The sequence below is a fragment of the Vulpes vulpes genome, chromosome 15 (genome assembly GCF_048418805.1).
Source record: "Vulpes vulpes isolate BD-2025 chromosome 15, VulVul3, whole genome shotgun sequence".
Lineage (NCBI taxonomy): Eukaryota > Metazoa > Chordata > Mammalia > Carnivora > Canidae > Vulpes > Vulpes vulpes.
Window position 1 is genome coordinate 47,695,973 of NC_132794.1, and position 23,256 is coordinate 47,719,228.

The window sequence follows — 23,256 nt, forward strand, 5'->3', positions numbered from 1 at the left end:
CTCTGCCTCTCTCTCTCTGTGTGTGTGACTATCATAAATAAATAAAAATTTATTTTAAAAAAGAATTGGTTTTCTGGGTTGCCGGCTCAGTGGTTGAGTGTCTGCCTTTGGTCCAGGCCGTGATCCCAGGGTCCTTGGATGGAGTCCCCCCCCTCAGAGAGAGCCCGCTTCTCTCTCTGCCTCTGCCTCTGCCTCTGCCTCTGTGTGTGTGTGTCTCAGGAATAAATAAATAAAATCTAAAAAAAAAAATGGTTTTCCATTTCCAAAATGTAAATGAGATTCATTCTTCTAATGATAACACTTTTTAAGCACTTGGCTTTAACTTGAGTTGATCTCTGCTTAAATTGACTCAGAAACTATTTCATTTTTTTAAAAATCTGTATTCTTCAGGATTTCTGTGTCCATTGCGAACATTAATAAAGGGAAACCACTACAGTGGACACAGGCTGCTAGAAAGGAAGGCTGGAAGGGGCAACTATACCACTTAATGTCAATTACAGGAAGAATTGTCAATTACAGACCCCTAAAAGAAGAATCTCAACAGAAGAGAATCATAAGTTACAGGCTCCCACAGAAAAAGATGTACATTGCATCTCCTGCAATAAATGGGCTACCCTGCCCCTACAAACCCGCCAATGAGAAACCATCATCACCCTAAACTCTTGCTTCTCTTCAATAGATTGGTGTTCAAAACAACTCCTCCCAAATTCTTTCTTTTCCATAAAATAACATTCCTCTTCTTTGTTGAACTTGCCTACGGTTTTGTTGCAGGTTCCTTGTCCTGGATTGCAAACCTCTGCTATTCCTAAATAAATCTATGTTTTTGCTGGTAAAATAACTGACAGTTTTAAGTTTTTATTTTTAGGGACACCTGGGTGGCTCAGCGGTAGAGCATCTGCCTTCCCCTCAGCGCGTGATCCTGAGGTCCAGGATCGAATCCTGCATTGGGTTCCTTGCAGGGAGCCTGCTTCTCCCTCTGCCTCTCTTCTGTGTCTAATGAATGGATAAATAAAATCTTTTTTTTAAAGTTTTTATTTTTATTTTATATTAACATCACCATGGCCCATTGATTTTTATAATTCCACTTTACTTTTGAGATTTTATGTAACTTCTTATATTTTTAAAAACTGAAAATACAGGAGTATGATTCCAGTTTTACCATCAGCATTTCTTTCAAGTTAAAATTTTGTTTAGACACAGCTGAAACATCTAAGAGTCCTTCTCAAATCCTTGACTAGATATTCTATTTACTTTTTAATTGTGAGATATTTTACAAATAAGAGAGTATGTTTAATATAATGTACTCTGTAACGAACAAGAACAATTTAAAGACAACAAGGTTCCCACCCCACAGCTTAAGGAATAGAAATTTACCAATAACGCCTATTAATTTTTAAGGATTTAGTTCAGTTGGTATATCCTGAAATACACTATAATTGTCTTGCTGGTGAGAAAAGAGTGTTTTTTTATAGACTTTTCCCATATTTTTTTCTCATTTTTAAAGAGATAAGCATGTGTTTCCTTAGTAATAAGAAAAAAATATTAACTTTTAGAGAGAATAAAAAGCCATTTCCTTTGGGGAACCTTCCCAGACTACCACCTTAGTGGACTTAATCTTTTGTTTTTCTTTATTCCTGGGGCTTCGTTACCTCCATTACATTTGGTGCCATGATTATTAGCTTTCTAGTCTGGCTACCCAACTGGAGTGTTCACTCTTCCAGGATGGGGTTCATGCTCAATTCATCTCCACATCCCCTGAGCTCCAATGCAGACGCCACCCATAGAAGCTGAATGTGGAGGAAGAAAAGAAAGAAAGAATAACCAATATCCAGGCCTGGCCACTTAGATAATGCTTTCATGATGAAAAACTGAATTGTAGAAGAACAATTTCTCCTCTTTCTGCAGGGGAGAAAGATCTGCCAGATAAATTGTGGCAAGAGGCAAGGCCAGATGGGCAGACCAAGCAGGGGAATTCATTTCCCCCTGGATATTAAAGATGTTATCTGGTGGGCATGTGGCTGCCAGAGCAGTCAGCAGCGGGGTGGGTGATTCTGGATGGAGCGAGCTCTCTATCTTGTGTGGCATCTGCAGACCAGTTTTGCAAATGTAATAAAGCCCTGGCAGCCTGAGATATGCACTGCCTTCCTGTCTCCTCCTCCTCACCCCATCCTGACCAGAGAGAGGAAAGCAGAGCAGATCTCAAATTCCTGTTCTCATCTCTGCCCCAAACAGCCAGAGATCTGCCCACGTGGCTCTTCCAAGAGAGGCAACATAGTCAAATGCCTCAGACCGTGGCTTCCCCGCCCCCCCAACCCAGCGTCTAACCACTAAGGTAACTGACACTTAAACAATTGTCCTTATTAAATATTTAATGGCTAAAAAAATTATACATATAATACAATAAAGATTGAGGACATGTATAACCCTTAGCACCCACATCCTACTGTGAGAAAGAGAACATCACTTTTGCCTTGTAAGACTCCTGAATGGCTGTCCCTGCCTGGTTTCTTTTACTTCTCTCAGAGGTAAACCCTGCCCTGAATATTACATTTATCATTCCCTTACTCTTCTTTATAATTTAACTACATATTTTTTATTGAAGTCTAATTTAATCATGTTTTTATCTCCAATGTATTGTTTAGTTTTGCAGGTTTTGAGCTTCAAGTAGAATTATTCTCTATTTTCCCAGAATTTACTTTTTCACTTAGTATTTTTCATCACTATGCAGTTTCCACTGTATCAATCAACCAAAAACGTACTCCACTTGTGATGGACATAAAGACCTTTTCCTTTTTTTTTTTTTTTTGCTAAGTCTGTACAGTGCTGTGATGAATATTCTAATACATGTATCCTGGTGAGTGAATTTTCTTGAGGTTTATCTAGGAGGCATTTAGCTGGGTCATACCCATGCACAACATCGGCCTTGCTAGATGATGCCAAGTTGTTTTCCAAGGTGACTGTATCAATCACAACACTTTGCAATTCCAACAGTAGCATTCCAGTTGTTAGACCTTTTCACCAATACTCAATGTCTACAGATTGATTGATTTGGCAAATCACTGAAGTAGTATCTCATTGTAGTTTAAAATGTAGTGTGTTGTTGTTGTTGTAAGATTGTACTTATTAGAGAAAGCACAAGCACAAGTGGGAAGTAAGGGCAGAGGGAGAGAGAGAAGCAGGCTCCCAGATGAGCAGGGAGCCTGACTCAGGACTCAATCCAAGGACCCCAGGATCACGACCTGAGCCAAAGGTACACGCTTAACCGACTGAGCCACCAGGCACTCAGTTAAAATGTAGTTTGAAGAATACCTGGGTGGCTCAGTGGATTAAGCCTTGGAATTTTGGTTTTGGCTCAGGGTTCAGGCTGGTGGGATTCGCCCAGTATGGACTCTGAACTCAGCCCATGAGTCTGCTTGAGACTGTCTCTCTCCTTCTCTCTCTGCCCCTCCCTGTGGTGCAGTCTGTCTCTATCTATTAGACAGAGAGAGAGAGCCAGGCTCCCCGTGGAACAAGGAGCCTGATGTGGGGCTCCATCCCAGGACCCCGGGATCATGACCTGAGCCATCCAGGCACCCCAATAAATAAATTCTAAAAGAATAAAATGTAGTTTGATTGCATATCTGGGATTTTTAATAATATTGAATGTCATGTTATAGGTTTATTGGCCATTTCCATTCTCTCTTTTGAAAGTGTCTAGTCAAGTCATTTGCCCAAGTTTCTTCTATTGACTTGTTGATTTGCAGGAGTTCTTAACACACCCTGAGTATTAATCCTTTGTCAGTTTAACGAACCCTTTGGTAGGCATGACCACCCTATCTCTCTAGCTAAATTGTCAGTCTTGGAGGTGAGGAATAGTGGTAGCAAGTACGGAATAATCCAGTAGACCAGTAAGAGTCCTTGAGGACTGCAGCCTCCTGCTTCCCTTGCCGCGCTCTCCAGGCCGTGGAGCTGCCGCAGGCACAGAGCGCGCCCTCCGGGGGCCCTTCAGTGACCGGAAGGTGGTTCGGGGCCGGGGAAGGTTAGGCTGCTCCGGTTTCGCTTTGTTTTTTAGAGAACGAATCACAGGGCACGTAAAGAATCTTCGGAGTTGTCGGATTTTTCCCGCGCGCCGCATCTCGTCGGCCTGGCGGGACGCTCTCCGACGCGAGGGCCACGTTCCGTCGCTTTCAAGCCCCGCGCGACCCGCGCACAGCCGAGGGCTCAGTCCCTTTACCGATGTACCCGGGGGGGGGGGGGGGGGCACAGAAATGCGAGGTCCGGACGCCGTTAGGAATCAGGGCCAGAGGCGGAGACGCAGCGCGCGCGGGGTGGGACTTCAGCTCCCCCCCCCCCCCCCCCCGCCTCCCGAGCGCCGACGGAGTCCGCGGAGACCGCGTCCTGGGACGGGCAGTGGGCATCTGCCCGGGGCTTGAAGGTGTCCCGGGTGGGCTGGGCTGGAGCTTGGGAGAGGCCTTCGGGAGGGTCGCCGATTGCCCCCCGCTCTGCTTGGCGGGGACGGGGCGGGGGTGGGGAGCAGCAGGACTTTGGAACGCAGGGCCCGAGCCCCGCGGGCCTCTCCCTCCTCGGGGCAGCGGCGCGCGGCGGGGTCCGGGAGCTGCGCCCCCAGGGCAGGGGGCGGGCCCCGAATCGTCTAGTGCGGGGGCGCGTCACGGGCGCCTGCTCCCGATTGGCCGGCGCGGCGGTCACGGGCCGGGCGCCCAGGGGTTGGGGCCGCGCCAGGCCGGAGCCGGAGTAAGTGGACTCGGCGCGCCGGGCAGCAGTCCCGAGGCCGAGGGGCAGGCGTCGGCGCCACCCGAAGCCCTGGTGGGAGCCCGGCCCGGACGCGCGCACCATGCCCTACGTGCTCATCAGCACCCAGATCCGCATGGTGAGTAGCCGCCGCCCCGCGAGTTGGCTCAGAGTTGGGGCCCGGCCGGGGCACGCGACGCCGCCGCCGCACCTCGGCCCCTCCCTCTCGGGCAGCGCCCGCCCGCGACCCGGGCCGCCCGGGACACGCCCCCTCGGGCGGCGGGGCGGGGGCCCCCACCCGCCGGGCTCCCGGGGAGCTCTGGCCGCACGGCGAGCGGGTGGTGTCCGGCGTCCCCGCGGCCGTGACCCGGGGCGCTGGCGGCTCCTGCCCCACCTGCCCGCCCGAGAGAGGCAGGCGCCCTGGCCTCACGTGGGCAGCACCCACCGCCCTACGCAGAGCAGCTCCGCGGGGGGGGGGGGGGGGCGCGGAAGTACTGGGGGAAAGAGGTTTGGAAAAGACGCGCCACGACGCCAGAACACCTCTGCCAGGCGCCTGGCCCACCTGCAGCCACTAACGGCATCCTCGGGCACTTCCGGAAAGGCTTTAGGCTAGAAGGAGGGGGAGACCATTCGGAGTCAGGTGCAGTTTCCCCGTCCAAGACGGTGCTGGTTGCCCCAGAAACCTTTTAACTTCAGAACGGTATGACTGGGCACCCCAGCCGGCACCTGCGTCCCTTCGCACTCCCTAAGTGCTGGGTGATCCGTCAGCAGGTGCACAGCTCCCTTGAGGTGGAGGTGGGGGCGGGCGGGGGGTGGGGGGAGGCGCGGAGGCCACCGCGCACAGGTGAGGCCCTGGCAGTGCCTTAGGGCAGTGGTTGGAGAACCGGATACTTGTGCAGGTAAAATGTGCACTCCTGGGCCCCTTCCCAGACCTCCCAAACTACCCTGGGGCTCGGGCATTCAGTGCTCTGCGGGGGATTTTTAATATATATAAATATATATATGTGTGTGTGTGTATATGTAATGTATAAATATATATATGTAAATATATATAAATACATACCTTTGTCGATATATAGCATACATAGGTCATGAATTCACCAACTTTAAGTGTACAGTATTTTTAAAGCATACTCAAGAGTTGTGCAGCCATCACCATAATTTTAGAACATTTCATCCCCTTGAAAAGAAAGCCTGTACCCAGACCCTGTATCCTAGCAGTCACTCCTCACTACCCGCACCCGCAAGCCCCCAGCCCTATGTAACCACTAATCTACTTTCCATGGCAATACATGGTCTTTTGGGCCTGGCTTCTTTCACTTCCAGGTTTTCAGGGTCCATCCATATTGTAGGATGCTGATTCCTCTTTTTTGCCAAGTAAGATCCCATTGTGTAGCTACATCAGTTTATTTTATCCATTTGTCAGCTGACATACATTTAGGCTGTTTCCACTTTTTTGGGTCTTGTGAATCAGTGCTGCTCTGAACACTCCTGTACAAGTTTTTGTGGGGACGTATATTTCATTTCTGTTTTCCAGGTGATTCTGATATACACAAACCTGGGTAGTGATGCCTGGTAGGAAGTTGCCAGTAGGCGGACAACGAGCAGCTCAGCTTGGAGGGTCTAGGGACACCTCACCTTGCCCTGCCTGAACACTGAGGGCTCCACCCCTCCCCAGCCTGTGCTTAGCCCCCAGGTCCCTCAGCACCCTCACCAGCCTTGAACTGAGACTGGCTCAGGGCCAGCAGGCAGGGGAGGAAGGACGGAGACCTTCCACCTCTCTCTGGCAGCCAGCCCAGCAGCCACTGTGGCTTACCTTGCAGGAGGTGGGCCCTACCATGGTGGGTGATGAGCACTCAGATCCAGAGCTGATGCGCTATCTGGGGGCCTCAAAGAGAAGCGTCCTGGGAAACAACTTGTAAGTAATGGCATTCCTAAGGATCTTTTCTATGCTGGTCCCAAGACCTGTTCCTAATTCCTTTACCCAACCAAGCCCAGGGATGATGCCACTGCCCAGCCTCAGAGGCCCTGCCGACACCACGGGGATCCGTCCTCTGAGGGTTGGTCCTGTCTGTGGTTGCTCTGAAAGCTTTCTCACTGGCCCTCCCTTCACAAGGGAACCCCAGGACAGAGTCAGACTGGATGGAGGACTCTGTAAGTGGAATACTCCTTATCCTGTCCTCTTATCTTGAAGCTGGACCCTATAGAGACAAAGACAGGCACAGGGAGAAAGGTTTCTGTCCTGAACTGGCTGAGTAAGCAAGCTCAACTCTGCGGGCAGCCTGGGTCCTACCTCCAGCTCAGCTGCTGCCTAGGAACTTGGCCACTTCCCCTGGCATTCTTCATACCAGCTCCACAGGCTTGGAACTCATGAGAAGTGTTGTAAGAATGAGCCCCAGTTCAAAGAGGGGAAGGAGGAGCCCCTTGGGTCAAGGTTGGAGGGCTGAAGCCAACCCCATTCCTTTACCATGAGGCATTTGTCTCAAGATGCCCACCTTGGGGCTCGAGCTCTTTATCTGATTGGAGCCCTTCACCTTCAGTTAACCCTGAAAGGAGGGACAGCAAGCATTCTCTGTGCTAGGGAGCAGCACCCAGAGCCAGGAGCTATTAGGGGCCAACTTGTTGCTCCAGGACTGCAGGGCAGAGCCCTTTGGTAGGGTGGGAGGGCCTTGAGAGAAAAGGCCATTCCTTCTAAATAGTACAGTGGCCCAGGGCACATGGGGCTGTCAGCAGACTTACGTGGGTTCCGTATGACATCTGGAAAGCAACCAACCCCTCCAAGATTTATTTATAAAATGGGAACCTTCTGTAGGTTGTTGGGAAGAAGAAACAAAATATGCAAGCCATGTGCCTAACAGGGAAGGGGGCAAGGAGTGTGCACTTAGCCTAGTACCTAGAAGGCACTCAGCAAATACCAGGACTCCTGGCCAGGCCTGGCCATCAGCAGATACCAGGTGTGTATGGGGTCTCTGCTGTCCCCCTCATGCTGTCCCCTCTCCCCCTTCTCTTCACAGTTATGAGTACTTTGTCAACGATCCTCCCCGCATTGTCCTGGACAAGCTGGAACGCAAGGGCTTCCGTGTGCTGAGCATGACAGGGGTGGGCCAGACGCTGGTGTGGTGCCTACACAAGGAGTGACTCTCACGCCGAGCACCCCTTTTCTGAGCGGTTGCCATGGGCCCCAGTCCTGAATCCCCAGTCACTCACTGCCTGGCCCCTCTCTTCCCAACTTGTCCTTTTCCTTAGCCTGGTGGCACTGGGCAGTGAATGGCCTTTGCTGAAACTTGCCTCAGCCAGTGGGAGAGGCAGGGCCCCCGTCCCCCGCCGCCAGCTGCCCCTCCAGCTTCTCGCCCAGCTGAGAGCCCCGGAGGAGGCTGTGCTCTGCGAGCCGGCTGAGGGGCCTGAAGAACCAGCTTGTCCCTGCCGGGACGGGGAGCCCTGCAAGAGGATGGCCCTGGGACGGGCAGGAGGGTCCTGTGGAGCTAGTCCAAGCCAATAAAGGACTGTGATGAGTGGTGGCTCCTCTGCTCTGCTGGCCCACCGACCCTCGCTGCGTGGAACGCCTCCTGCGACGTCTGCCCTCCCCGGGGAAGGGAGAAGCAGGCCTGGGGGAAACCCTTTCAGGCAGAGCCCAGGAACCAGGGCCACACATGGGGGAGCCAGCACCCTACACCTACATATGCAATAGAGATAGACTCTTGTAAAAAAAAAAAAAAAAGTTTATTGGTGACGTTTAAGAAGAGGGCTGTGGGCGAGTGCGCTGGGGCTGAGGGCTACGTGGGCTGCCCCACCTCATCCTCCTGCTGCATCTGGGCGATCAGCTGTTGCCGCTCTGCAGCCTGGCGCATGCGCATCATGACGAGGCTCTCGTAGTCCCTCTCCGACAGCACTGAGCCCTGCGGGACAGTGGGGCACCAGCGGTCAGGGCCGTGCCCGCAGGGCAGGACTGGGCCTAGGCTGAACCTGAGTCAAGGAGTGGGGATGCCCGGGCCCTGTCAACGGGCTCCCTCTCCATCTCCAGCAGCCCTCAGCCCCCTGCCCCCAGGCCTTCCATGGCTCAGCCCTGCACCATCTTCTCATCTGGGGCTGAATCACTCCATGGCCAGCCAGGCCCTGGCCCCCTTCATTTCCTCCCTGCCCTGTATTTGACTCTCCTTTCCTGGTTCTCACCGTACTCGGAGAGCACAGCCCCTCCCAGCTGCAGGCTCCTGCCAGGCCGGAGGGGAGGGAGCCCTACCCCAGACGCAGCCTCAATGGGCCCGGCCTGGGAGAAGCAAGCATGAGGCCGCTTCCTCCTAAAAATACACACCAGGGCTGCCGGAGGGCAGGGCCTGTGTCTTTTTCTTTTATGATCTTGCCAGCACAGTGCGGGGGATTAAAGAGCGCTCTACGTTAGTAATCAAAAGAATAATAAACAACCAACCCAGTGCACCAAGGCTCTGGCGGAGCTCGGATCCACCAACTCCACGCCCTGATAAGGTCTGCAGTGGGAATGAAATCACCTCTTCCATCAGTACAGCCGAAGCTGTGGGAAGTGTGAAGCCCACCCGAACTGGCGCAGAAGTGAGCCAGGCCAGGGGCTGCAACACAGGGCCGACTGCTGAGCCTTGGTCGAGACCCAGTGAGTGTGCACTCACGGAAAAAGCCAGGGAGGGAAGTTCAGTGGTCAGTGACCTGGGGATTATGAAGGGAGTGGCTGGGGTTAATATGCCAGACCGTGGCCAACAGGTTTGAAGCAAGGGCTGCACAGAACCAGGAAGTGTGACTCAGCCTAGATCCCCCTGCTTCTCCGACAGTCCCAGCCTTCTCATCTGTCCCAGGCTGTGGCAGCGCCGAGAACAGGTGCCCTCCCAGCCAGGCCCAGGCACTGCTGATAGTGCAGCCCCATGTGGCCCAGCCTTTTCTACAGAGGGTCCCCAAATAAGGCCCAGGCAACCCAAGGGAAAGGACTGGAGCAAGGCAGGATAGGAAGCAGCAGGACTGTGGCCCTCAAGTGCTCCCCCCTACCCTGAGGCCACAGGAGTAAATCCGGGAAGCTGAGGAACTGAGGGGAGGACAGTTCTCCCACCTTCAGGTAATGCTGCTCTGCAGAGCAAACTTAAGAGTCACCCAGGCATGCCCTGAGCCCAGCCAAGGGAGGAGCCAGCCCTTTATAGGCATGGGGCTGCTTCCCGTTAACACACCCTCTGCCTCTTCCCCCTCATACCTGCAGGGTTGGCTAATGAGGGCCGTCACCAGGCCTCAGGACTGAGTCACCCACACCAGTGACAGGTCTCTCTTCCTTCCCCAACAACTGTTCCACATGCCTGCCTTTCAATTAATTCCCACCCTCCCTGAGCTCCTCCCTCCCAGACACTTGGGGGATGGAGCGGGGTTGGGGATCCAGGCCCACCAGCTAGGGCTCCGAGGCCATACGGCTGTGGGGGCAAAAGGAGGCAACTGGTGACACAAAGCAGGACTGCCCCCAGAGAATCCTCAGGGGAATCCAAAGCTCCCCACTGCCCTGGGGTGTTGGCCATAGCTGGCCCAATCCCGGTCCCCGGATGCTGCAATTACCTAAGAGCATGAAACCCGGCTTCCCACCTGACTGAGTCACCTGAAAACAACACATCCCCACTGCCGCATACTGGCACAAACAGCCAAGCCACTAATCAGAGTCCGGGAGCTGCGGCAGAGAGGCCTGGCCCCGCGCTGCCCTGAAGCCAAGGGCACGGGCCGGGGAGGGAAGGTGAACTCGGGCCCACCTGGAGGAGCCGGATGCTGAGGAAGCTGTACAGGCTGCCCTAGCACCTCAAGATCCAGCTCTGGCACCTCAGGGAGCCCCCTGCACTCTGACTCCAGTAAGTGCTGCTTCTTCCTCTTGGGTTTTTTTCCCACTGCCCTATCAAGTCACCAGGCCACTCCTGTCACTCTGGGAGACCCCTGTCACCAGGAACTCCACCTCTCTGCTCTCCTGGACAAAAACACCCTCTTCCCAGGATCTCCTCCCACCCTCCAAGATGCTGGCCAAAGGTCTGTGCTTCTAGCCCACTAGGGCTGTCTCCGGATTCTTGCCATTCGCTGCTCCAGCAGGAACCTAATGGTCCCTGGCTTCTCTTGAACTGGGCTGCTGAGGTACCAGGCTTGTCTGCTGGCTCCTCTGGGTGCCATGGAGACCTGGCGGAAAGGCTCCTTCCACAACGCCTCCTTCTTCAAGCGGCTGAGCCTGGGGCGGCCGAGGCGACTCCGGCGACAGGGCAGTGTGCTTAGCCAGGCCAGCACAGCTGGTGGGGACCATGAGGAGTACAGCAACCGAGAGGTCATCCGGGAGTTGCGAGGCCGGCCAGATGGTCGGCGCCTGCCTCTGTGGGGGGACGAGCAGCCCCGGGCCACCCTGCTGGCCCCACCCAAGCCTCCACGCCTCTATCGAGAGAGCTCCAGCTGCCCCAACATCCTGGAGCCCCCACCTGCCTACACCACTGACTACTCGGCCACCCTGCCCTCAGCGCTGTCCCTGGCGGGCGCCCTCCACCACTACTCTGAGGACAACTTTTTGGACACTCCCCCTTCCCAGAGGACACCTGCTCCAGACCTCAATGATCCCTTCTTCTCCTTCAAAGTGGACCTGGGGATTTCACTTCTTGAGGAAGTTCTACAGATGCTGAGGGAGCAATTTCCAAGTGAACCTAGCTTCTGAATGGGGTGCAGGTGGGCAGCGGTGGGGTAACTGGAAGAGCAGAAGCTTGGAGACCCAGGAAGGAGGGGTCAGTTCCAGATGAAGAAAAAGGTAGGGATAAGAATCCAGGATCCTGCCTGCCCTCCAGGTCCTGAACAGTCTTCTCTGTCACTCTGGAGCGGGGGGACAGAGGCACAGAGACAAGCTGGAAGTGCTGTGAGGGGGCACTTGCTGGCAGGAGCCCTGAAGGCAGTTGGCCAGGGTGGGAAAGGGAGGCCATGCCTGTAACCATAGAAAGCAGGCACAGGCCAACAGTGGGGGAGTTGGGGAGAGGAGGATATATGCACTGCAGAGATCAGTCAGGTGCCCGGCACCAGCCCCCTCTGCAGCCACGGTTAACAGAGAGACATCACAGATAGGTCTAGGCAAGAGCGGTTCAACCCAGGCCAAAGAGCAAAGTGGGGAGACCTGAGGGGAAAGCCACTGGCTACCTATGGCTGTTCAAATTGAAATTAAGAAAAATTAAGAATTTAGTTCCTTGGTTGCACTGGCCACATTTCAGATGTCCAACAGCCACATGTGACTAATGGTACCACGGGACAGTGCAGGTTGAACACGGACATCACCCGAGAAAGCCCTACTGGGCAGCACTGGTCTAGACCACAGCCTGGAGCCACAAGTGCCGCAGCACGGGGTGGTGGAGAGGGGGAGCCCAACAGGACCTACAGGGGAAGGGAGGGGCTGGTGAGGCATGCAGAGGGGCCGAGTTGTACTCTTATACTTGGGAGAAAGCCAAACAAATCATTTGCAGAAAAGGGACAAAAGAAACAAGCCTCCAACGCAGCTGCCCAAGGCACTCCCTGGTGCCGAGGTAGGTGGTGGTAGGGAACGCCAGCCCAAGGACAGACACAGCTTGCAAAGGGCTGCTTGGGGGAGTTCCCAGAATTATTAGTGATGGGAACACTTGGGAAATGTAGCAGCAAAAGTGGCAGATTTCCCTTTCTGCCCAAAGAGCTTAGGAAGACTGGATCAAGGATGGGCATGAAATTCGTGACTGTTACAGTCAAGGAGCTCAGCTAGTCTCCAGAATCCTCCACCAGGATTGGGGAGCTCTGCTTTGCCCACACCTGCTGATGAAGGGGGCCTGCCATCCAGTGCCAAGCCCACTGGTCAAGACCAAAGGTATGCTACTGCCCCTGTCTTATGGCCTGGACAGAAGACTTGAAACCAGAACACAATGGGTCACATGGTTCTGACCCTCCAGGCCTCTCTGAGCATGGCAGAGGGAGAGAGGAAGCTTTGATGCACACTTTCATACCCAGATCTGTGTCTTCCCCCTTCCCTCCTCTGTGCAGACTTGTTGCTCCCCTCTGGATGCAGAAGATAATGAATAAAGTTCTTTGTAACATGGCCTATGGAGTGTCATCTGGGGCTGTGAAATGCTGCAACTTAACAGTGGGGAATGAGGTCTCTAAAGAAGGCCTCTGACCAGTTCATCTTCCTCCCCTGTCTAGGACACACTCCTAGGGAGCTTCCCGTCCTCATAGCCAGCTGAGGAGCACGGGGGGGGGGGGGGGGGGGGGGGGGGGGGGGGGGGGGGGGCGTGGCTGAGGCAACTAGAGCAAAGCCCTGTGAGCCCGCCCCCCCGCCAGCAGGCTGTGAACACAGCAGCTTCAGGTTTCCACACAGATCTGCAGGCCATTTCGAAGAAGGGACAGCTCTGGGCCCAAACGCTCTCTGTCCCACCCAGGTGGGGTGGTGTGACCAGGACCACGTGTGCGTGTGTGCCTGTGCAGGTGCTGAACAAAAGCCCTCACAGAGAGCTGTGAGGACTAAGAGCCAGCACCAGCGCCAATCGGCAGCAATCTGTGTTTCACCACAAGGCGTGCACCCAGGCCGTGCCCCAGTGCCAGCAGGGTAGCCGGCGTCATTTCTAAGGAAATTCTGCCTCTTGATGGTCAGCCCCTGTCTGGAGCAGCCACAGACACACCTGAAGAACCAGAGCTGGGGAGCAAGCAGCTGCTCACATGGCCTGCCCTTTCCTTCCCTGCAGCACCAGGTAGTCTAAGAATGCTTCACCACAGCCAAGCAGCCCATGGGCCAGGAAGGCCCCTCTGGGCGACAGTGAGAGCCCAAAAGAGACCGGGACATGTGGGGAAAGTAAGGTCTAAGAATTCTGGGCGGGGAGGAGGGGGGGTCGGGGTAGGTCCTGGCACTCAGAGACAAGAAGACAACAGAACCACAGTCCTGTTCAGGTTGGCAAACCTGCCTTTCTCACTCTGCTCCTGACAAACTGGGATTTGGGAGGAAAGGGCCCTGAGAAGAGCCCAAACAGGAAAAGGTCCCTCAAACCCTGAGCAGACTCAACTGAGAGGCATGGTTCCTTACCTGTGACAGTCCTGCATGTCTGGGGCCCCCCGTGCCCTGGGGTTGTCCCTCCAACCAGGAAATCTTCAGAGGATTATCAACTAGGCCCACTTCGTTTTGGACAGCCAGCTCCTGCCAAACACAGTACCCAGTTCTGGTCACACGGCTCCAAACAGCTATAAAGTGGCTCTCAGAAAGAACTAGAACCACCACTCTCATCCTCCAGGCAAAACCAAGCAACTTCACAGGCATGCCAGCTTCTACAGGAGGGCAGAGGGTATAGAGCCAGGCAGTAGGAAACAGAGTCAGTCTGTGCTCTCCTTCATCCCTAGAGCGTTCTTCTGCCCTTACCTTCACTGGCTGTACCTCTACTCCCAGGAATGGGGTTGGATTGTGGATACCTAAGCTGAGAGGGCCCACAGTACTGGCTCCCTAGTCTGGAATAGTGGGGCCACCAGTGGCCCCCAAAGCCTCACACAACACTCACCGCAGCCTTGATGGTTGCAAACTCCACCACGGCAGTGCCAGCCTTCTTACTGGAAAGCACCAGGTTGAGCACCTCTCCGTACTGTGAGGACAAGGGGTTCCCAGTAAGCATGGCTCAGCCTTCAGGAGCAAGACAAGTCTGCGTTGGCCTGAGGCCTGCTGGAGCATTTCTAGCTAGGGGATAATGCTTTGTTGCTGAGATCCCCGGAGAGGGATCAGATATGGGAAAGAAAGATTTTTGCAAAAAAAAAAAAAAGAAAGATTTTTGCTGGGATACGGAAGAACAGCAAAGGAGAGCTGGGCAAAGGAAGAAGACTCAGACTGCCCCGGATGGTGGGGAAGGGGACGGGGGTCTTGTGCCACCTCCCCACCTCGTCTCTCCCCACACACTCAGATGGCAAGGGCGAGAGCTGGGCAGGGAAGGTGAGACCAGGGCGGAAGGCACACGGCAACACAGGGACTGGAGGGCCATGGCTGGAGAAAGCCTCCAGGCTGCCCTATGGTCTGTGAGACAGAAAAAAAGGCTGGTAGAAATGTTAAGGGAAGTTTACCACAGAGATTTGGTGTTTCGGCTGAGATGCAGATGGAGATAATGGGAAAAGGGGAAGGCAGCAGGGCAGACCTTCTGGAAAAGCTGCAGGAGGACATCTCTGGAGTAGCCGCCTTTTGACTCATCTTCCTTCTTGCATTTCCATTTTAGCTGAAAGGACAGCAGGGAGGGTCATTATTAAACACTGACCTTGGCCTGAATGGTCCCAGCGCGACACCTGAGCTTTACAGTCTGAGCGACACCAGGTACTTAGTCTTCCAGGCACTTGTAGTCTAGGAGGCACCCCCGCAAAAACGTGTTCCTCTTAAAGATGGACAGACAGGGCGGCCTGCTCACCCAGAGCCGCACTTCCAGCCCTATGAGATGCTCTCCTTCCAGGGCTTCTGAGGAGTGCTGCCCAGCAACCACCAGGGCTAGGAGGGCCTTTCGTGGCAAGCTCTGAGAGGCCATCCTGATCCCCAGGCAGTGGAGGATGGAAGGATGTGGGTAGTGCTGCTGGCTCCCAGAGACCCAGTGTCTCTACCAGAACCCTTCAATCCCCCAGAAGCATCTGTTCTTGCTGCAAGAGGTAGTGTGCAGTTCCTCAGGGATCCCACAAGGCTCACCTTTAGCTTGGGGGTTCCTCTGTCTTCAGGATTTTCTGCCTTTCCTAAAAAATTTGGGAAAATTAGCAAGGTAGACAGGAGGGAGCCAGAAGGTTCTCTATAGGAGACACAACCCAGAACTGCCTGCCTGCCTTGCTGATGAGCTTCACGGGGAAGGTAGAGGCAATCCCACCCCCATCCAGAGAAGCTGCCACCTCAGGGGTGGTCTGCCTAGCAGCCTGCTGAGGGCCATGATTAGCACTCTGCCAGCGAAGGGTTCTGAACACTTTCCTGGAGGATGAGATGGAGGCACAAATGCCACAGTTCTACTGAAACAAAGTATTCCAGAGACTTTCCCCTACTGATCTGCTCCAAAATAGAGCCAGCTCTGCTTAGGACTCCGACAAAAAGGGCCAGGAGATCTCAGGCAGAGTGAAAGACAATTGGCCTCAGAGAAGTGGTGGGAAGAAGGAACAGGTGGCATATGTGAGTCAGGTGCCCCCAGGGTTCCAAGCAGGTGGAAGCCTCCATAGCAACTCCACCAAGCAGCCAGTGTGGCTGCTCTGGCATCTGGAGCTGCCTCAGAGGGCAAGTGGGTGAGGGTGATGGATGCTTACCTCTCAACCTCTGCTCCCGTTCCTGCCGTATCTGCTCCTGGATCAGCCTCTGCTGTTCCTCCAGCTGCCGGGAACCCTCTTCTCTAAGGCGTTCGATCTGCAGAGCAGGGTTGGGGGGAGTGACAATTCTGTGCAGATCCAATTCCAGGTTGGCTCACCTTGTGAAGGTCCCTGGGAAGCTCCACCTGTAAGCTAGGGCTCAGCAACCTGCGGGTGGGACAGATTACCCAGATCCCACAGAAGAACAGGGAGAGGGCATGCCATCCCCGCCACAACAGCCACTTAGGCCCACCCTCCTCCTCTTGCTGATGGCTTCAGGCGAGCATGCCTGGATGCTCACCTCCTGCTCTAGCGTCCTGGTGCTCCGGCTCTCCTCCTCATCATCACTGCCATGGGCCTGGGCCTGGCGCTCTCGGGCCTCCAGGTCTGGGTACAAGAGGTGAGTGACCCAATGGCTGGTCTAAGCACTTTCTACATGTCCTCAGCCCGCCCAAAATCTCATGCAGGATCAAAACATATAGTAATTCTGCACCCTCCCTCCATGCCCATGAGCTTCCAAGTTAGTGTTTATTGAATTGAGAAACGTCATAGCACAGATGAAATATAGGCTCCAGTGGCTGGGGTCTGGAAGAGTTAAGTCAGCTCACGCTGACCAAGCTGGTTCTCTGATCAGTGAACAGGGTGTGGGTGGGTGCTTATGTCAGCAGCCCAGGGCCATGTGGCAGGGATGCCAAGGGTGGAGCTGCTGGCCTGTTCCTGTGGTTTGGCATCACAACCTGACCTCAACCTTGGTGTTGATATTTCTCCCACCACAGAGATAAAGTCCCCACTGTCTTCTTTACCTCCCTCTCAGCTCACATTTACCACCCAACCATGGTGGCTCCTATAGGGATAGCAGATTCTGTGTGAGGACATCACCCCATGTCCAATTTTAGTATATGTGCTGCCGAAGCAAGCACACATCACCCCATGACCTGGAGCCCTTCCCACCTTCCAAGAGAAACCTGCTGTGGCCCTAGGCCAGGCCAGGTGCTGTGACAAACCATCATCCCAGGCCTGGGACTCATGGCTTTCTTCTCTGAGCAATTACTTACCTAGAATCTCTGGGTTTTTTGTTTGGTTTTGATAGCAAGATAAATGTACTGGGATGGTATATGTACATATTAAATATATGCACGTCAAATAGACAAGAAGAAGGGGAGAAAAACTGGGTAAAGACTACCTGGAACAATCCTATTGCAGTGATGAAAATATTTTAAAACTGATTTATAGTCACAGTTGCACCATTTGGGAAATTTACTAAAAATAACTGAATTGTACGCTTGGAGTGGGTAGATGTTGATATTCAAAATACACCAAAATAAAAATACACCTCCAAAGAATGAAAGCTCTGTGCAGAAGTGAGGCTGGAATGCATCAAAAGACCCAGAATGGCATGCTGAACAAGAACACAGACTTTACTCATACTGCGTGGGTTTAAATCCCAGCTTCAGCAAGTTCTTATCCTTTTAATGCCTTAGCTTCTTTATCTATAAAAAATGGACTTAGTAATACCCACCTCCTTGGATAGTTGTGATAATTAAAGGAGACTGTAAAGCATCTGTCACAATGCTAGCTAATAGTAAATCTAGTCATTGTTGTTATTCCTAAGAGTGTCCTTTAGGATCCACCCTGAGAGCAAGGCTCTGCCCAGAGCTGCAGCCAAAAAGCTGTGAGATGCTAGAACTGCAGTTCTAGGAAGAAAGGTGAGGGGTGCACGCGGATGGCCCAGGGAAACCACAGGCCACCCAGCACCATGATGTCACCTACCAAGCTTCACTTTCTTCCTTCTCTCATCAAGTTTCTGGGTCCGCTCTGCTGCCTGCTTCTTGGCTTTCCTGACCTTGTCATATGCAGCCTGGCAGGAGAAAGGAACACGGGGGAGCCATCAGCTTGAGGACAAGCATGGACCGTAGCCATGTAGCCCCCTAGTGGTCAGGAGGCAGCCTGCTGACCAGGCCTCCGGGCTGGGGCAGCAAGGACTGCTGCATGGCAGAGTATGGGGGACTGAGGCCGAGGTGTCAGAGTGGTCTCTAACCACAGGGGACAATTCATAGAGGAGGAGGAGCTTACCCTGGCTGCAGTGTCGGTCAGTACCTCCAAGGCCTGAGAAAGCTGGTGGAAGAGCTCAGCTAAAAATACAGATCAAAAAAGAGGAGAAAAATGAAGTCAGGCTTGATGATGGTGTGCTCCCTTGGAAAAGCACTTCAAAGAAGCCACAGGCTGGTAGGAAGGGCGACATCAGCAGATGATGGACCAGCAAGGGAAGGGGGACGTATAGGCAGCTGACCAGACACCCCCAGTAGGCAAAGTGCAGGCCTGGGGCTACACACCCAAAGCCAGGCTGCATGCGTGTATGCCAGCACTCACACGGAAGCAGAGATGGGAAGACACCATGCCCAGGTGAGCAGGTCTCACCTTCCCACATTTAGAAGAGTCTCACCTGCTCTGGGATTATCCGGATTTTTGTCTGGGTGGCAGGAGAGGGCCTTCTGTCTATATGCCTTCTTCACCTGGAAGAGTCAGAAGATGTGGTTATTCACTCTCTCACCCCAGGACAGACAGGAAAATCTCACTGAAGCAATAAAGGGAATCCAAGTGTACTCCCCCTCACTAAAAGAAAGGCTGTTGTTTCCCATACTGAAACAGTCACCTCACAAACTCTGAGGAGATTTGCAGTGGAGGAGGCAAAAGCCATAGAGGGAGCTGACTGCTGTCCTGCAGCAGAGGAGCTGGGTCTCCTTCCTGCTGAGCACCAGTGTCAACAGAAAGGATGTAAAAGGGCTCTGGGCAGGGCCAGATTTCTTTACAGCCACCTGGAAATAAGCACTCTTGGTGGGCATGTAAATTGGGGCACCCGTCCTGAAAAAAAATTTAGCCATCAAGGTTTAAAATGTATTTGCCTTCTGATCACTCCTAGGAATTTGGACTTGTAAAAGTATCCCAAAGCAAATATACAAAGATGTCCACTGCATTAGGGTTTATTTATTTTCTAAAAGTTTGTGGGTTTATTTTTGTGTGTGTGTGTGTTTTTTTTAAGCAGGCTCCCACCCAGCATGGAACCCAACATGGGGCTTGAAGTCATAACCCTGAGGTCAAGACCTGGGCTGAAGTCAGATATTTAAACAACTGAGCTACCCAGACACCCCTAAAAGATTTTATTTTTAAGTAATCTCTCCACTGAATGTGGTGCTCAAACCTATAACCACAAGATCAAGAATCACATGCTCCACTTGACTGAGCCAGCCAGGTACCCCTGCAGCAATGTTTATATCAGCTCCCATGGGAACCATTCAAAATCTCCATCAACAGGGACACCCATTAAAAAATACTATGATAAATTTTAAAAAGTAATTTAAAAAAATTTTAAAAAGGGCTTCTATCATGAGTGGCACATGTAGGGCAGCTCCATTGCTCTTTGTGCAGAATCAACATCAAAAATACTATGATAAACAGAGGTCTATATGTGTTGACTAGAAAGATCTTCAAGTCCTCATCTCAAGCAAAAAAAAAATTGTAATTATATATGGTGACAGATGCTAACTAGACTTCTTGTGGTGATGGTTTTGCAATATATACAAATACCAAATCATTATGTTGTACCCCAGAAACCAAGACAATATTGTTATGTCAATTATACCTCAAAAATAAAAGATCTTCAAGGTACATGAAGCATGAAAAAAAACAAGACTTAGATCACTATATATGATATGATCACTTCAGGATTTAAAATAAATACAAATACTATAAATAGAAATACTCGGACATGTGCATAGCCTTTGTTTTCCCTTTTTTTTTTTTTTAAAGATTGATTTATTTATTTTAGAGAGAGAGCGGGGTGGGGGCAGAGGGAAAGGGAGAGAGAAACTTAAGCAAGTTCCCTGCTGAGCATGAAGCCCGATGCGGGGCTCAGACTTGAGCCAAAACCAAGAGTTGGATGCCTAACAGACTACACCACCCAGGTGCCTCTGTTTTCTTTTTCTTTTTTAAGATTTTATTGATTTATTCATGAGAGACACAAAGATAGAGGCAGAGACACAGGCAGAGGGAGAAGTAGGCTCCCTTCCGGGAGCCTGATGTGGGACTTGATCCCAGGATTCTGGGATCACGACCTGAGCCAAAGGCAGACGCTCAACCACTGAGCCACCCAGAAAATTTTTTTTCTTATCATAAGGAACCTAAGAGTGATTTCCTTTGGAGAGAGGCTTAGGATGGATGGGGGGGAAACACTTCTCTCTACACCCAAGGTGGGCTTGAATTCATAACCCCGAGATCAAGAGTCACATGCTCCACCAACTGAGCCAGTCAGGCACCCCATTTACTTATTATATACTTTTCTGTAGTTCAAATTTTCAAGCCCTAAACAGATCTTATTTTATCATTTTTTATTGCCAACAGGGGTTATCTAGGTGGAGAGGTTTAGTTTTTATCTTGTATTTCTAATTTAAAAAGAAAAAAGTTTTATTTCTTATGTTAGTAAAGAATAAAAAAACATAGCCACCAAAATTCTCTATCATATATTGCCCACTCAGCTGTTTTAAGGACAAGGGAGAGCACAAAATCCCAGAATCTGCCTCTGCTTCCTGAGGCCTTACCCTCATTTCTGCCTGTACGCCTTACCTGCCACTCAAACCTCCTGCAAGGAGTCTCTGGACCCAGGACTTCTTCAAGTAGCTAAGCTGACTGGCTTTCTAGGCTTCTCAGAGGAAAGCCAATAAATACTTCTACCCAAAGTTGCTGAGTAAGGACCTCAGAGGCAAAGCAGCCAGCACCACCAAGGGAGGGCGTGTGGACAGGTGCCGCACTCACTCCACTAGCACCTCTGGGGCCAAGGGAGGGCAGCCACCCAGCCCAGGATCTCTGGGATGTGCTGCCACCTGCTGGGCTGCGGCGGACACCACACCTTCCCCTCCTGGGCGACCACAACCTCCGGGCTCTCAGGGCTCTGCAGGCTCAGCCCAGGAGACAGAACCTACTGCCAGGACAGGCTCTGAGCAGCCAGGGAGTAGATATGCTTTCCTACACTCCCACCTTCCCAATCGTCTACCTGTGCTCACCCGGCCCACCTGCTTGCCTCCCCAAACCAATCTAGCCTTTCACCATTAAAAAATAACATCTAGCTCTGTTGTCACTGTTAAAATATTAATAAGGGAAGAGGTGCTGGTTTTATATACGGTTTACATTTGAAACATTGAAGCCCTTATCATTTGTCTTTTCTCTTTCTTTCACCACCTCTATTGTGCCCCTGGCTTCATTTCTTTTTCTTTATTATATATTCTTTATGTTTTAGGGTCCTTTATTTGTTGTTTTTTTCTTCAATAAGTAAAACAATACTAATGTTCTTTTTTTTTTTAATTTTTATTTATTTATGATAGTCACAGAGAGACAGAGAGACAGAGACATAGGCGGAGGGAGAAACAGGCTCCATGCACGGGGAGCCTGATGTGGGATTCGATCCCAGGTCTCCAGGATCGCGCCCTGGGCCAAAGGCAAGCGCCAAACCACTGCGCCACCCAGGGATCCCAATACTAATGTTCTTTCCCCATTTCCCTCACCCTCTCTTCAAGGTTCCAGGGTTAACCGCATGGTGAGTAACCTTTTAAACCTTCCTCCTTAAAAAAATAATAAAATAAATAAAATAAAATAAAATAAAATAAAATAAAATAAAATAAATAAAATAAAATAAAATAAAATAAAAAAAATAAAATAAAATAAAATAAAATAAAATAAAATAAATAAACCTTCCTCCTTGATCGTGCCAGCAAATAGTCTTTTGTGTTTTGTTTCTGACTCTCTCTCCCTCCTCTCTCTCTGAGACAGGTGAAAGGAAGAAGCAGGGACGAGAGGGTGTCTGTCACCTAAACGTGAAAGCCACCTGCCATCAGAATGCACTTCAAGACCAGGATGAAGGCTGTGGCCTACCAATGTCAGGACATTTTGTGAAAAAGTTTCTTTTGTATCATGGGGCATTAAAAGTATCATGTGTTTCGTGCACCCTGGGTGGCTCAGCGGTTTAGCGCCACCTGCAGCCCGGGGTGTGATCCTAGAGACCCGGGATCTGGTCCCACGTGGGGCTCCCTGCATGGAGCCTGCTTCTCCCTCCGCCTGTGTCTCTGCCTCTCTCTGTGTGTCTCTCATGAATAAATAAATAAAAATAAAAAAGATTTTATTTATTCATGAGAGAGAGAGAGAGAGAGAGAGAGAGGCAGGGACACAGGCAGAGGGAGAAGCAAGCTCCATGCAGGGGGCCCGATGTGGGACTCGATCCCTGGACTCCAGGATCACACCCTAGGCTGAAGGCAGGCGCTAAACCGCTGAGCTATCCAGGGATCACAATAAATAAATTCTTAAAAAAAGAAAAAATTTTGCCAAAGGCTACTGGATTGATTTTAACACTTGCAGCTTTCTTTACTTGTGGGTTTCCCCTAAATCCTTGGCCTCCCTAAGCACTTGGAAACATTCATTTGCATTGCCTGAGACTACACAGAAAGGAAGAGCCAGGTGACATTTGAGTGGCTTCCCACCCAATGTTCCCTGAACAGACATGATTTTTCAGAAGACCAGGCTGTCTCCAAGGCCCAGCCCCAGAAAGACAAAGATCTCAGATGAATAGAAGCTCCATGAGAACTTTACATTCTAATTTGCAGAAGTCTAGTCTTTTTCCCGACATCTTTCTAAGATGTTTTTGTCTCCCTATTCCCCTTTTCCATCCTAGGACACTACTTTCTTTCCTTTTCTTTTTATTAAATTAAATTAAATTTATTTATTTATTTGACAGGGAGAGCACAAGCAGGGGGCGCAGCAGGCAGAGGGAGAAGCAGGCTCCCTGCTGAGCAGAGAGCCTGATATGGGGCTCAATCCCAGGACCCTGAGATCATGACCTGAGCTGAAAGCAGACACTAACCCGACAGAGCCACTCAGGCACCCATCTAGGACACTACTTGAGTTTAGTCTGACTTCTATGTTTCAGGATTAACATCCAGAACATAAACTACTGAATAGAGCAACACATTCAGGTGCCAATGAAGGCAAAGAGTCAAGCTTTTCCTATGCTTCCCTAGAAGGTGATAATTTTAAATTCTACTCTTTCTATAGTTTTTCTGTCTCTTCACTAGTCAGTCTCTACTAATTGGTGCCAGAACCCAGCTCTTCCCTAAAAGTGCTTCTAACCTGCTGTTTCTTTTCTGGTATGGTCTGGAAAAACAGATAAACTGTTTTGGTTCTCTTATT

At 51.5% G+C, this 23,256-nt stretch overlaps 3 protein-coding genes across 4 annotated transcripts in view; 2 read left to right on the forward strand and 1 right to left on the reverse strand.

Moving 5' to 3' along the window:
• The first annotated feature begins 4,623 nt into the window (after positions 1–4,623).
• Positions 4,624–8,240, forward strand: GCHFR (GTP cyclohydrolase I feedback regulator). The gene is made up of 3 exons (XM_025998489.2): positions 4,624–4,867; positions 6,552–6,646; positions 7,743–8,240. Exons 1-3 carry the CDS (start codon positions 4,832–4,834, stop codon positions 7,864–7,866), a joined length of 255 nt encoding a protein of 84 aa, XP_025854274.1. The 5' UTR covers positions 4,624–4,831; the 3' UTR covers positions 7,867–8,240.
• A 192-nt stretch (positions 8,241–8,432) lies between these two features.
• The window catches only part of DNAJC17 (DnaJ heat shock protein family (Hsp40) member C17), a 29,757-nt gene continuing 14,933 nt past the window's right edge, over positions 8,433–23,256 (reverse strand). Inside the window, exons 2-11 of one of the 2 annotated variants that reach the window (XR_011997339.1) lie at positions 18,470–18,539; positions 18,100–18,158; positions 17,797–17,884; positions 16,328–16,413; positions 15,988–16,084; positions 15,392–15,435; positions 14,788–14,936; positions 14,238–14,318; positions 13,772–13,882; positions 8,433–8,624 (exon numbers count right to left, since the gene is read on the reverse strand). Coding sequence is in view for 1 of the 2 variants with exons in the window: in XM_025998485.2 (XP_025854270.1) it covers positions 8,502–8,624; positions 13,772–13,882; positions 14,238–14,318; positions 14,859–14,936; positions 15,392–15,435; positions 15,988–16,084; positions 16,328–16,413; positions 17,797–17,884; positions 18,100–18,158; positions 18,470–18,539 (837 nt within the window). In the remaining variant the exon portion in view is untranslated. The remainder of the gene's footprint in view (positions 8,625–13,771; positions 13,883–14,237; positions 14,319–14,787; positions 14,937–15,391; positions 15,436–15,987; positions 16,085–16,327; positions 16,414–17,796; positions 17,885–18,099; positions 18,159–18,469; positions 18,540–23,256) is intronic. The other variant, XM_025998485.2, reaches the window with a different exon arrangement.
• C15H15orf62 (chromosome 15 C15orf62 homolog) lies at positions 8,623–12,796 on the forward strand. Its single transcript, XM_025998486.2, has one exon. The coding sequence runs from the start codon at positions 10,877–10,879 to the stop codon at positions 11,402–11,404; it is 528 nt and encodes a 175-aa protein (XP_025854271.1). The 5' UTR covers positions 8,623–10,876; the 3' UTR covers positions 11,405–12,796.

What these genes read in the sequence shown, in the direction of transcription:
- GCHFR (XM_025998489.2), top strand. Translation starts at nt 4,832, where the DNA reads ATGCCCTACGTGCTCATCAGCACCCAGATCCGCATG. An exon ending in TCAGCACCCAGATCCGCATG is followed by an intron (nt 4,868 to 6,551) that starts GTGAGTAGCCGC and finishes CTTACCTTGCAG; the next exon opens with GAGGTGGGCCCTACCATGGT. An exon ending in AGCGTCCTGGGAAACAACTT is followed by an intron (nt 6,647 to 7,742) that starts GTAAGTAATGGC and finishes TTCTCTTCACAG; the next exon opens with TTATGAGTACTTTGTCAACG.
- C15H15orf62 (XM_025998486.2), top strand. Translation starts at nt 10,877, where the DNA reads ATGGAGACCTGGCGGAAAGGCTCCTTCCACAACGCCTCCTTCTTCAAG.